Raw genomic sequence first — 15,149 nt, 5'->3', positions numbered from 1 at the left:
TCCGTCTGGTTGTGTGCGGCATGCTTCACATCTATGTCCTGTTTTCTCTTTCTCTCCTTCTCCCCCCCTTTTACTTCTTCTCTCTTTGTGTTGGATGAGAAGGCGAGTCCTGGGGCGCCAGAGGATGACAGCAAGTTGTCGGTAGGTCCTGTCTGATTGACACTCTTCCCGTCTGCTTCTGTGTTTGTCCCTGTTTCTGTGTAGATGTAGTAGCGTAACTTGTGTTTCTCCCACCATACTGTGAACAAGACATGTACGCTGTTATCTCTAACCTTCAGCCTCCCCGTGTGCAGAGAGTAGCTCCGTCTGTTTTCTGAACTTTTTATTTCCAGATTCATTTTGTACACAGCATGCAAAAAAGCAAACCAGGAAGGAGCATGTGTTTAGAAAATCTAAGACACTTCTAACGCTTTCAAAAACGTAAACCAGGGTGTTAAGTTTTCATCCAGATTGTAAAGGAAGCGGATAAAACAGGGCGGCAGAAGGAAACTCTACGGGGTCCCACTGAGAAGTCACATCCCTGAGAACATACAGTACACAAGCCCTGGCAGTCTACATGTGTCCCTTGCCTCCCGCTCACACCCATATGGGCCTGTGAATTAGCACCTGACGCCTCCTGTGCCTACGCATCACCTGTGGGCAGCCAAAGGCGGGCACACTCCAAACAGCTGCCACCTTGCCTGGGTCCAGACCTTTGAATCCGCCCCCTCCACCGAGTTGAACGAGTGACAACGAGTTGAAAATTCAGTCTGATATCAGGCAAGATGCCGCCTGCAACGGTGTCTATTTCCCACATTTCTCAAGTTCAGCTTCGGCTGCTGGGGCGACCTTTTGCAACGGCTGTTTTGGGAGAAAGAACTCATATGCCACTTTAATTTTGAATGCATGTCTTAACCCATGGGGCTTATATTTTAAGAAGCTGGAGTACTTTATGGTAGTTTTTACTGGGTTGCAGGTTCCGCTTAGGGGTTTTATGCAAAAGAGGATTAGGAAATCATATTCCAACTGGGAGCACAATTGAAGGTGCTAGAACATCATATATTCATGAACAAATGTTGCAGTTACATGAATACTTCTCTCTGTGCATAAAATGTGCCTAAAATGACCATTCTTTATAAAACAGCATAGTTTCCTGCACTTAGTTAAATCAACTTGGATTAGAAATGGCTTTAGTAAAGTGCTTACATTTAATAGTCTGATGCATATGTGCTTTATGATAGAAATTTTTACCATTTAGTGAACCAGAGTTATGCATTTTTTTCCAATCAGGAAGCATGTCCTAGGTAAAGAGTCCCAGCAGCAGGATGTGTGACTGACATGATATCTGTCCTCTCACAGGCCAGGCCTCGGCTTCAGAGGGGGGGTAGTTCCGCCTCCCTGCACAACAGCTTGATGAGGAACAGCATTTTCCAGCTCATGATTCATACGTTGGACCCTTTAAGTGAAGGTGAGACGGTCAGACAAACTGCACACAGAAAACACAACTCTGAAATGCCGTATTTCACAGATGTTCTCATTTACTGTCCATAAATGTCTCTATTTTCAGGTTGTTCTTGCCTTGAACTTGCTTCTCTCTTGAAAACTGAAAGCGGTTTTGTGACAGCGTGGTTCATTTTGAAACAAACCAAACTGGAAGAAAGTTATGTTATGAGCACATAAGAGGTGTTGTTGCCCTGAACTTTAAGCTCATATTGTCAGCATGGTGTTTTTGATGGTTTTTTATTCAGTCAAAATAAAAATATCAGCTTCCATCCGTTTGCAAGTACTTCATGTACACCTTAAAATCCAGAAGCTCCGTAACATTTAGAAACACTTGTTTAGCCCCCACATGTCTGGGACGGCATTGATCCTTTTTTAAAAATAGTCGACAAGGCGAGCTCAGTGCTGTGTCAGAGCACAACCGAGGTGGAAGATCATTTTCCTTTAATCCAAGATGAAGGCCTATTAGCTTAGCTAAAGGAAATGTAAAACGGCGGTGTCAGTGCTCGGCACAGAGGATGAATATGTTAATACGCTAGGGGAGGTGCAGTGTCATCCCATTCTCAACCCACCGCGAAAAAGCCGAGGGAAAAGGAGAATGGGGAGCGAAGAGGCAACAGGGGTTCAAGGAGGGCTTGAGGAATTTGTCATTACACTCTCTTCTTTTTAGTTTTGATGAAAGGTCTTTGAATTAGATGTGGAAGAAGTATATCGTGACATGATGAATCCTAATCCTTAAAAAATGAATACTAATGCTGAATACTAATGCCTGCTTACTGTATGATGTCATTTTTTATTCCCCTTTTCGCTTTAGCTTTCTTTGAAATGTATGTGCAGTGTGTTATTTGATTAAAGCATCAGTGACAGCATTATTAGATAACAAAATACAACATACTGTAGGACAAGGTCAAACAGCCATTTATAAGAAAAAAACTGCGGTCTGACTAAATATTTCCCCTCTGGATTGATTGATCACATTAGGAGACATCTGCTCAGTAGTGAGGACGCATTTCAGCTTTCTCCGAAATGACTTTACATTCCTTGAAAGCCAAACCTTGAATGAGTCAGCTCAGGAAAGATTAATAGGCTGTGCAGAGACGGGCCTTAAAGTGCCCATTAACATGCATCAAGTCGTTGTTGTACGCTGAATCCAAGGCGTCCTGTCTCTGAGTGTATTCATCTGTCTATTTTGGTGATTAAAATGTAAATCATAGCCTGCTGGGGGGAATGGGAGTCTTTACGGACAGGCGTATATGTACAGTTATACATACTCCACCCTGCTGCTCCTTGTAGAGGTATTTATCATGGTGGTTTTGTTTGGGACATCAAACACGCACTGATGATGGTAGACTGAAATATTTTGTTTGACTTCAGGAAGATAAATAGACTGGATTGTGCGCCTCTGTTTTTTCTTATTGTTCAGGTCTAAGTCACAATGAAACATCTAAAAATAAATATCTAAATAAATGTCCTATGTGTTATAAATATAATGTTAGTGATGGATTTAAAATGGTCAAACAGGCCAATTCTGCTTCAGTATGAATGCAGCAGAAATGTGAGGATGTTGCACAGTTTGCCAGATTTGACTGATGAGCCTTTTGGCAAATTACAGGCTGGAAATGAATGCACTGAAAAACACAACAACAGTGTGACATGACTTGAGGATTGAATTAATTAACACAGAGAACAAAAGCAACACTTTGGGCTTCATTTTTATTCGTATATATATTATTTTGAATTTTCCATGTAGCAGGTTGGATGTTTTCACAAGCTACAGTGAACATATAGCAGTGATGATGGACTTGGATACATTTTGAAATGCACTCATCAGATGCCACGTGTGTTTATAGTGTTTAATGATTTCATTGACCGTGTTACTGTAAGGGCCCGATAAAGGTCGGCCCAGTTCAGAGATGAGCAAATGTTTTCTATGCACCTTTACCAATATCATTAATGCAAAGTAGCATTTTGTTGCTGCACTCACTGCGCGGAGAGAGTTGAACAGGTGCATCCATCAAAGATGGAGGCTGTGCTGCCTGTCCTCATGTGCTCTTAGGCTTTAAGTGTAGCTCAGCTGGGCCGCGGGGGAGCTGGCAGGACTCCAGCCATACATTTTTCATACACATTTCTCAAAATAAATTGTCTGTGCTTTGCAGCCGAGGGAAAGTCTGAGGTTGTTTGCTAGTGCTGGGAAATGTTTACCTTTCACTTGTTCGACTATCAGAGTGGGGTAATTAGGGGTGTGTGTGTGTGTGTGTGTGTGTGTGTGTGTGTGTGTGTGTCCATGTTAATGTGTGTGTTTGTGTTTGTGTTCTGGGGGTTTTTCCTGACTCAAAATGAGGCAAAGGTGGTAACTCAAAAAACATGTAGAAGTTCCTAAGCAGATTCATGAGTGACTCCTCACTCCGTCATTACTTCCTTAATCTTGCAGCATTTGATCTGTAATTGACTTAAATTCACTTTTAATGACCATGTTACTATGTTGTTTTGTCATCTAGTGCCACCACAGTTACTTTTAATACATTTAATGCAACATAAGTAGGTTGTGAATAAGACAATTTTCCATTGCATTTCTATAATTGGAGTCACGATGGACAGTTAAAAAAAAAAAAAGTATCAAAATCAATGCAGCAGAACCAAAGAGATCTTTTTTATTATTGTCAAAGCTTTCATATACAGGTGTGCAGCAGCATTCCCCTCTATGCAGGAAAAACCCTGGTTAATGTTTGTGGATGTCAAGAGTATGTGTGTGGGCATGCAGGTGTGCCTCTCTTAAAGGAATAATTTGAAATTTTGGGATATATGCTTCTTCGCTTTCTTGCTGACAGTTAAATACAAAGATTGATTCCAATCTCATATCTCTCTGTTGAAAATGAAGCTGTGGCCAGGACAAAGTTAGCTTAGCATAAAGACTGGAAACAGGGGGAAACCGGGCTCTTGCCAAAGGTAAGAAAATACACCTACCACCTCCTCTAAAGCATGCAAAGCGTAAGAGTGACAAGACAGTGCTGGCTGTAGCTTCATATTGCGTGTACAGAGTGATATCGATCTTCTCATCTAGCTCTTGGCTAGAAAGGTTATTTCACAAAATGTCAAATTATTCCTCAAGTTTTAATCCTTTCATTAATTTACTAGTATATTTTAATAGTACATTTCTCATTATGGAATAATACATATCAATGGTTAAATGTGCGCTATCAGACTAAATATCACCTGGATTTATCTTATGCTCTGTTTCTGTCTTCCTATCTTTCTTTCTTCTACTGTCCCCTCAGAATTTGCTGACTCTGGTGAGTTACTCTAATTTCTGTATCCCCCCCCTCAAAAAAAAATCTGTTTGTTCTCATTCCAACAGCCTGGAGGCAACTCTTCTTGCCGACATGTCCCTTATGTATACATTTCCCAAGCGCTGCTGTACTGTATGTCAACTCTGTACTGTCCATCCCTGCAGACTCTTTCCTTCAAATATCCATTCTCTTCTGTGGATGTACTCTCCCCGGACACCCTCTGTGACCATTTCTGCATCGTTTTCCCCATTGTCCCCAATCCTCTCTCTCCTCTTATGAACTCCCTTTGGTTCTAGCTTTGGAGCGCTGCTCTCTGTGAGACAAGTAGGCCCCAAAATGAGAGATTTGCGTTATCTTGTCAACATTGTCCTTCAACTCCAGGTTTGTGAGGTCTCTGAAAGGTCTTTCACACTGCAGACATTCAGCTAAAGGAAGGAGATGGAGTGCCACATCCTACAGTAAAGTAGCTGTCTTGACTTGACAACGCTGTGCTTAGTTCATGATTTGGTATTCTGGGCAGATGGAGAGACTTGGTCAGCTGTTTTCTCTTCTCTTCACACGGCCTTTGTCAGGATTTAGAGTCAATAAGAGCTTGACAGAGCAATTAATGGCAATGGACTAAAATTTGTTTGCTTCTACAGGCTTTTACAATTAGCTGTTCACACCAAATCGTTATCGATTTTAAGTATTCAAATGCTTTTTTTAGAGATACGGTAGATGTTTAATCAGCATCCAAATTTCGTTCAAGAACAACAGTTTTCTCGTTCTTGTTATAGTGAATGTCCTTCAGTTTAATAGTACACCTTTAATCCTGCATGCTTTTGTAACACGCAAGAGGCATGTAATAGTCCGGTACAGTTAGTTCCAGGCACAAGTGCACCGCATCTCTTTTTCCATCAGTGCGGAGCTACAAACAATATCACTTAGGAGTGGCATCAAATATTGAACTACAAAGAGAGATGGGGAGGGAGAAGGGCAGAGTGGCTCTCATTCTACTGTCTGAGACCGCAGTGGATGGTTGAAACAAGCCACGCAAAACAGCATTCACAACTTAAGCTGAGTGCAGGCCTTTAGCTGAAGTCCTTCAATAAGATCTATCACCCATAGATCTGAACTCTGGTGGTGAGTCTGTGCATATCCATATCTTAGGTTGACCTCAGTATGGAGGAAGGTTGGGTGCTTATGTATGCAGGACATATAGTATACTAGGGGTGATTCCATGAAATTATATGCATTTTTGATAATAATGTGCAAAGATAAAGAATTAATCCATATTTTCAGATATATTTGAAATGAACTCCTTGTGTTTACTCAACAACACTGCTGTGTGATGATGAAGTGCAGCCCTATAAATATGGCGGCACAGAGTAAAGATCTCATCAGACACTTTTCCTGCCGATCATTATCTCACTGAGATAGACTTGAAAAGATTGCTCACAATGCCAGTGTGGTCTTTGTTGATGTTAGGCCATTTTTATTGAGCAGACATTGTACGCAAGTCCGCCAAAACCCAAGCAGAGAGAGGACAAGGTCATATTTGTAAAACCTGATATACTCATGTACATATTGATATTGGCAGACAGTGCGTTTATGCGTTAAACTGGTGAGGCAATGGGTGGTTTGACCAACTGTTTCATTGGGAAAGGTTTTGATGCAGACATGGAACGAAATAAGTCCAATGGCAGCAAATTAATGTAGGTTTATGTGCATGATTTATTGTGAGATCTATTTGGACAAATTCATGTTCAAAACAGAAAGAAATTAATAAGCAGATGAGGAAACGAGAAAGGGAAAAGGAAACTTACAACTTTTCAATTTTAGCCTCATGACATTCCATTATTTTTATAGCCATAAAGGGTGAGAGGTGAATCCACTCATCCGGTCAACATTTCCAGATTGCCCCATACTGTCCCCCCCACCACCCCCCCATCCCTCTGCCACCAGTACTGTCTGTGTGGTGACCCAGGGCCCCATTGATCACATGGTTCAATAATGTAACCGCTGTCACTGACCTTCCAAACCCAATGTTTTCCATTAATGCAGATATAATATATTGACATTCTACTGTACGCTTTTCATTATTGGTGTCAACTTAACATTTAACATTTTCAGCATTTGATTACATGTAACACACACTAAGAAAATGAGGGCGTACCTGTATGTTTGAAAGAGAAGCATCTTCATATACATATTAAAAATTAACTAAATAATGTACAGTATTTATAATGTAATAAGTATATTGTAAAAGCATATAAAACTACATGTTTACTATTAATGTGAATTTGAGAAAAAGATGATGAAAAGTCATATTTTGTATCATAATTTTGAAGAGAAATTACAATATGTTGATTGGCATGTCATGCAAAATATACTATATATGGGAGATCTTATTTTTTACACAAATAGTTCAACAATTTGGGAAATATGCTAATTCTTGCTGAGATTTAAATGAGAAGATTGATGTCACTCTTATATGAGAGTGACATCAATCTTCTCAGCAAACTCTCGGAAAGAAAGCGAATAAGTGTATTTCCTAAAATCAGCAATAATTTCTTTAATATTTATTAATGTGTATTTCATAAGAGATCCTTACTTGTTTCTCTAGATAATTGCACTTCCAGTATGTTATGTAACTGTGACCAGCCAACCGACACCTACCAACCCATCATCCCTCCATCTCCAGCACCAACACACACACACACACACGTATATAACACACACACACACGCACACACACGTCACACCCCCCCTCCCGCGCCCTCTGAGCCACCCCGCGCCGGGTGGGTGAAAGAATCAATGTTAAAAGCCTTTTTGCTTCAGCACAGACTGTGAATTTCCCTGACACCCCAACCCCCAGCAGACAGAGCGGGCATGCACACACACGCACTCACACACACAGCTCACCAGAGGTTTAGAGGTCACACCACAAGGACAAGAGGGCCCCTGATAAACGACAACAAGCCTCCCTCTCTCTCTCTCTCTCTCTGGTAACAGAGGGCAAACAGATGACTGCGCTGCCAGTGATTGTGTCGTGGGTTAATTGCCCTCCGAGCAACCTCAGTTAGAGGCCAGCTTTGCAGTTGGTAGTGCACTTCAAACCTAAATCGCCTGATCATACGGGATTGAGGCACTTGTCTGGGAGTGCAGCAGATGAGCAAGACACTCTCAAAGGGGACGTGTTTTCATCTCATTAGATTGTGTTTTCAGGGCTGCCAAGACTCGCATTTGGCATGAGAATCGCACCATAATCCCCTCAAATGTGAGTGGAGTGGTTGCCCACTGTTGGGCAGAATTCGATAGTAGTGTGAGTGCATGTGGGCTTGCGGATGTGGGCATATACAGTACTTACTGCACTGCGCACCTACAACATGTACAGAGCTTGAAATCTATGCTTGTTAAAGAGAGTTTAAGTGTCAGTTTACCCAAGTTATGGAAAACATTTATCTCTCTAGTTGTATATAGGTAGCTTTGGTTTTGTTTGGAAATGGATCACAGTGAAGTCTGCTGAGTACGCAGAATATCAAGGTCACTGTTACTGTTCAGTTTCTTAGCCACGCTAAGGGTGTGGCTCTAAGGATGGCAACGTTGGTCAGCTGCTTTGGTGATGTGTACTTAAAAGCACCACCATGAGGTTTGCATTTGTGGTTTTGTGGATGGATTGTCAATAAAATGTGGTACAGAAATCCCTGTTCCACTCAGGATTAGTTGTAATCATTTTCCATCTAGTGCCACCATCAGGAGAGGATTATTATATTGTCCAATACTTTGGTTTATGACTAATACCTGCAAAATTAATGACATTCCCATCAGCCTCAGCTTTATTTTGTGTTTAGAGCTAATTAGCAAATTATAGTATGCTAACACGCTAAACTGACATGGTACACATTATACCTTCTATGTTAGCATTTAGGTGGCAGAAATATCAGATCCAGATATCATAAAATCTGGGCAAATAAAAGCCAAACAATTTACATGAATGAGGTAATTAGGCATTATGTAATGTGGGTGAACCAATGTCCATTTGTGTAGGACATGTGTGGTAATTGAAATAAATACAAAGCTTATAAATGAGAAAATGTCTTTTTTAATTTTGTTGTAGAAAATTATGTAATACACCAACCATTATATATTTGATATATTTCTAAACATATTTGTACCTCTTGGTTAAGAGAATTGGACAGAGCAATGCTAAAAACTGAATCCCCATGCCATTAGTTATTTATTGTCAAACCAGGCAGAACAGCATGTGTTAGAGTGCAGCTCCAGGCTGTGAGCTACTGTACTTTCCAAGATAAAGTGCAGTGTGGGAAGTCTTGTGGTCTGGTGTCTTCTGTTCTGCTGCTTCACGCTCAGCTGCAGGTTTGAATTCCCGGCTAATTCATCATGCAGATGTGCTGACCGTCTATTTACTGTACCACGAAGAACTGCTACAGTAAGGGAATCAAATTAATTGTTCGGGTTTCATTGTGGAAATAAAATGCTGAATCATCAAGCCTTTGACTAAGCTTGCGTGCAGAGGAGAGGAGGACTCATCTTTTTGTTGCATGTTGACCCAGTAAAATCTCTTCTGACTTTCCTGTTCTGTTTGTTTTTTAATATATCATTTTATGAACCTCTTATATATATATTTTTTAGTATATTGACTGCCCCTGCCCCCTCCCTCCTTCTTCTTGCAAATCTTCTCTAATAGCATCTAACCTGTGCCATTGGCAGGCTCTTTATCAGACTGAGTTATTGTTCGACTATGATGTATTTTATTTATAATTCAATTCTTGCTGCTTTGTTTTGCACTTATGCAGGGATGATTCGGAGAGACTTTGTCTTTCTGTATACAGTATGTCACCTTCTTGTGCCTGTGTGAGTGTTTGTACAGTATATGATGTAGATCCAGCGGACCTGTCTTGTTCTGTCATGTTCACTCTTTTCCTTTTCTCTGTGTGTTCGTTGCCTTACCCTTGTCTTTTGCTGTGATGTTGTAGAGCTTGGGACTTATGGGAAACTAAAATATTATCACTCAATGACTGAGGAAGGTAAGCCCGAATGTTTTCACTTGATTCTTTGTGTCAGCTTTTGCCATCCCTCTTTGTTTTCTCCATCTTAATCATGAAACAGCACCTCCAGCCCCATTGTTTTTGTTTTGTTTTTTTTCCGCTTGTGACATACAGTTTTGGCTTTTTAGTTGGACAACCTCTCTGAGATTTCACTGACATAAGTGCAAATCATGTTAGCCATGCCATTTTTTTCAATTTACTTTTTATTCTCATTTTTTTTTTTTTTGGCTTAATTTTCAGTTCTGCCCAGAAAATATGTACATATTGTGTGTTACTGTGTATAGTGATTTTATGGATTTTTTATTCTACTTATTAATAAGATATTTTAAATGAAGACAACTGCAGTCATATGTTGCTTATGTTTTATTTTGTGAGAAACAAACTGCTACGTTGGATTCTTGGTGAAATTTTAAGACATTTATTATTATGCAGGCTGGTAAACCCTCACACAAACACACACACACACATACACACACACACAGATGAACAGCATACCATCCCCTGCCCCACGCTCAGTAAACATAAGCACAAGGTTTTCTTTTTTCTTTTTCTTTTTCTTTTCTCCTTTGGCACTGTTTCCATTTTGCGCCGCTGAGAAATACATCATCCATGCCTCAGCGCTCACTTGGAGGTTCCACTTGCACCAGCAGCGGGTGCACAGTCGTAAGATGTACGTTGCTGAATTTGGCAAACTGGAGTGACTCATCCACCCAGTGGTTGCGTAACAGGCAGAGCTGACAGGGAAGATGAGTGGCTGTGTAACAACGGCGAGGGAAGGGCTGGACTTGGTTAGTCTTAAAGACTATGCGATTGCATCATTATGCAAATTGGGTAGTTCTGACAATGCGTGCACCTTAAATGGACCTCACAGGAAACATTTTCCCCACATTTCATAGACTGAAGTCATTTAATCGAGAAAAAAATGTGATTTTGCTTCGTTTTAGAGCATTTGTCTAAACATAAGCGATGGGCTTTTTTCGTCTTTGTACTCACTTTGATTCATGCACTTTGGTTGGATGATATTTTTCTTTTTGGTTTGCCCTACTTTGATCCATACCCTACAGGCAAAATGCAGTGATCCAATATTTGGTGTAAATTGAGACCTGAATCTGACTTTTTGACCTCAGTTTCACTAAATAAAAAAATACTTTGTCATAGAAATGTGTAATTTGTTTGAAAACAGCATTTTCAATTTGGAGTAAACTACAAAACAGAGATGAAAACCAAGGCAAACCCCAGGTAACTGCACTCTGGCTGTATAGTTATTGTATTCTGGCTTTGTACTGCTGCCCAGGCTGTAGTAACTGTGTTTCAGCTTGGTAATCTCTGAACTACAGAATTCACCATCACACTTAATACACTTTCTGCCACAAAGAGACAACCAACTAGACGGCTAACGCAAGAGAGCCGTATGAAGTGATAGCTAGCTAGTGAGATAGTCACAGATAGCTGTTGTTTGTAAATGAAAATATCCATTGACATATTTCAGTTAGTTATTCCACATAATTAAATGAGGCAGTAAATACAATTAGCAAAGAAAACAGATTAAATTCCTGCTAACGCTAATTAGGTTAGCAGATATCAGCATGCGATATGGTGTGATTAAGCTACCTTTAAATCACATTACATTACAACCACATTAAATTGTAAATTTAGTAAATGTTACAAGTAGATGGACAGACAGACACCTAGCAAAACTGAGGTACATTTAATTTCCAAGCTGTGGACTGTAAATAATCAAAATAAAGTTAAAGAAACTGGCTTAAGTGGACAAGAAAGCTGAGAAAACACATTATGGTCATAAATACAGCATTTCCCCCCTCTTATATTTCATGAGGATTATACAAAAACACTATCATCAGCATTAAAAGCAGTATCTGCATTTTTTCAGGTATTATCATTAGTATGCAGGTTTTTTGGCAATGATTTTGGAGGTAAAATAATTAGCTTAAAAAGGAATAGAAAGATAGTAATGCTCATTTTATTAACTGTTAAAGAATTTCCTTTCAATGCCTACAGCAGCAAGCCCAACCCTGCTACTTGTATAACCAAGTAGAGACAACAATCTCACGCCCACATTTGCATTAATGAACACACGCAAATACCCACTCACTAGCATACCAACTGACAGTGACTGCCTACGGTGAGTGATGTCAAGACAGTGGAATGTGTGATTGCAGTCTTGTGAAGATGTACAGTATATGTGTGTGTGTGTGTGTGTGTGTGTATGTGCCTGAAAAAAGAGAGACAGGGAGGAGCTGTGCATTGCCAAACAACAAAAAGGCAAAGTGGGAGAAAGATGATACGAGTGAGAAAAGCAGGGGCGATGAAGAAATGTAGAGTGAGATGGCGGAGACAAGAGGAAGGCCGGTGGTGACTTGGTGGTGTTTAATGATTTTGCAAGAAGGTCATAGTCAGTGTTGACATGGTTTGGTGGAGTACGTATCGACGCGTCACTGTGTCAAGCACTGACAAATCAGCCATGCCCTCTTAAAATGAAAAAAAAAAAAAAAAAAAATCTTTCACATTGATTACAATAGTCTGATTGGGACAAGGCAGGACACGCATGCAAAGACGGACACACACAGGAAGTGAGTGAAACATGACAACGTAAACGTTAATGATGAACAGTAGGTTTAACACAAAATATCTGACATTGTAGTTTTATTTTAAAAGACAAAACTCACAGTCTAGCCGTCAAATATTAACATGGGAACTCAAAATAAACTGCACTACATGGTTTTGGTTCATCATATTTCTTCTTGTCTCAGTACTGTATTGTTGTTCGTGTGTGTGTGCCGTTGTGGGGATTTTGAGCCATGGGGATTTTGTGGAAAGTCATTGTTCCACAAGCCAGCGGCCAGTCATCACTAGTCATTACAACACAGGCAGAATTGCCTTGCGTGAGCCATTATTTGTAATGTCAAGAGGGCATGCTGCTTATGTAAGCAACAAGGTCATGATGTTCAATTGGTTGGACTGGTTTCAACAATTCAGTGCACTGCGTCATAGCTTCATCTTTCCAGTTATTGAAATCAATAAATGTTATCTGCAAAAATATATCTACCAGTGATTTTCTTTAAACATCTGTTCCAATTCTCCAACTAGCAGATGTGTCTTAAATGCTGCAGTGTTAGTGTTTTTTCTGAGGTTTTGCACACAGCAACTGCACTTCAAAACAGGAGTGCACATGAAGCTAAAAAAAAGTGAGTAGCTACTATATAAATCAGACGCCTCCTGTTTGATTATATGAATACAGATTTTATTTGAACTGCTTTGACACCAAACTAAACCTTTGGTTGTATGTATTTTCCCACTAGCCTCCAACATCTCTTGTGAATTTTTTTGATCTGATATAAGAACTGTATAAGAACAAACTGACCTCTTCACAAGAGATTCCCTCCGCGCTGGCTTTGCCTCTACCAAGGACCAGGACATTGCAGGATCATCAGTATATGATATGCTATGTCATATTGACTCTCAATGTTGTCTGAATGGCAGTTTTGTGTTAATCCGCCGCCCGGTCTGCACTGTGCTTTTGAAAAGTGACCCATCTGGGGTCAAAGGTGACGGCGAAGGAGCTCTGACTGGGATGAGGCCGAGAGGCTTTGAAGATGCTGCAGTACTGCAGCGCTCTGCTCCACATTTAACCGCTGTGGCGATTGTTTTGCAGGTAAATTTCGAGAGAAGGCATCCATCCTTCACAAGATCGCTAAAAAGAAATGCCAAGTAGAGGACAGTGAGAAGGCCAATGGAGTAGCAAGCCGTTCAGGTAGGAAGCTTACTTATATTTTCCTCAGATTTTAACTACATATTCAGAAAGAGTCAAATTTTGTGAGTAGGTGTTACCCTGCTAAATATTTCATATATTAGTCACTGGGATTTCCGACTGAAATCGTTAATGAGCGTCACATCCGATGTTAAACAAGCATGACATTATCAAGAACTACTAAATTGATTGCAAGTGTTGTCTTCAAGCAGTATTTAAATCAATCACAGTCACTGCCAAGTGTAATTTATGTGTGTTTTTCACTTCAAAGAGCACTGGACCAAAGGATGAACAGGAGGCGCTTTCATGGCCACAATGTAGTCAGAGCAGCAGAATCAAAGCGAGACATAGATGTTTATCAACAAGGCAAAATTATGCTAACAGCGCGGCATTAACATATTACCATCTTAATCAAAATGCATGACTGGTAGTCATGTCAGTATACTTTATTTTTTAGGCCTCACATTTCTCAAATTAATTTTGTGATCTCTGTAGTAAAAAATTTGCTGCAAATGTATTAAACGTCAGTATAGTTCAGTGTATGATGCGTGTGATTAGTTGCATATCCCGTCTTTATCTGTAATATCACAGAATCCAAGTAAAGAAAATAGGTCACATGTTGGACGATAGTGGTACTAAGTCACATTATCCATCTGAGAATCTTTCTAATTGTGTCACAACCACACTTGGATTAAAGCAATTTCCATGGCAATTATAGTTTTATCATCTGATTACATGGCTTTCAGCTCTTTGTATGTTAATAAGGGCTGTTAAGTAAGTCTGGCCTCAAATGAAATGGAGTCATATCCGCCACCAGGATATGATGAGAGAGGGATGATAGTAACAGCCTCAGACATATAATGTACCTTTTGATCATCGCATTCAAGATTAAAATGATTTGTTTTATTGTCTCATTAAGATTTCCACCCTTATCATAACTTTGTTTTACACCTGAGTGCAAAATGGAAATATTAATGGAACAGACTGTATATACACACTGTAAATTGACTTGAAGTTGGAAAATAGAGTCATTAGAAAACACTGAGATTAGCCAAACCAATTAGCAAATTGAAGACATAACCTTGGGCTCAGTGCCTTTTTTTTCTTACTATTTTATCACATATGACAAATTAATGATTATATACAGCAGTGGTGGAGCTATTTATATGGTGTATTTAAGTAAAAATTGCAACACTGAAAAGTAAAAATACTAATAAACCCCATTACAATTACAAAATTACATTCAAATCTTACTTAAGTAAAAATACAAATATTTAAACAGAAAAATGTACTTAAAGCATCAAAAGTAACAGTGTTAAAAGCTACATTTTATAATATTAGATTTTTTATTTCATGTGCATTATTGTGTAAGAAGCCATTTCATGTTGTAGCTGGTGGAGGGTGGTTTCATTTAGGTGTAACTATGTATCATATTTAATAAGTTATCAGAAGTTTATTGTGTAAAATCTTTATCTGCAAAGTAACCTTACTTCTCAAATATATCTAAAATAAAACTTAAAATGGTAAAGTATCTCAAAACTTTACTTATAATACTTTGTTTAA

At 39.5% G+C, this 15,149-nt stretch overlaps 1 protein-coding gene across 6 annotated transcripts in view; it reads left to right on the top strand.

Annotated features, from left to right (window-relative positions):
* Nucleotides 1-15,149, top strand: part of LOC122973343 (sodium/potassium/calcium exchanger 2-like) — a 45,831-nt gene that overhangs the window by 19,765 nt on the left and 10,917 nt on the right. For 2 of the 6 annotated variants that reach the window (XM_044340785.1, XM_044340784.1), the window contains exons 3-7: nucleotides 94-141; nucleotides 1,339-1,447; nucleotides 4,755-4,769; nucleotides 9,746-9,796; nucleotides 13,491-13,589. In XM_044340785.1, coding sequence (XP_044196720.1) covers nucleotides 94-141; nucleotides 1,339-1,447; nucleotides 4,755-4,769; nucleotides 9,746-9,796; nucleotides 13,491-13,589 — 322 coding nt within the window. The remainder of the gene's footprint in view (nucleotides 1-93; nucleotides 142-1,338; nucleotides 1,448-4,754; nucleotides 4,770-9,745; nucleotides 9,797-13,490; nucleotides 13,590-15,149) is intronic. The other 4 variants (XM_044340786.1, XM_044340787.1, XM_044340788.1 and 1 more) reach the window with 4 other exon arrangements.

This window comes from Thunnus albacares, chromosome 22 (assembly GCF_914725855.1).
Source record: "Thunnus albacares chromosome 22, fThuAlb1.1, whole genome shotgun sequence".
Taxonomy (NCBI): Eukaryota; Metazoa; Chordata; class Actinopteri; order Scombriformes; family Scombridae; genus Thunnus; species Thunnus albacares.
This window is presented reverse-complemented; position numbering and strand designations above follow the sequence as displayed.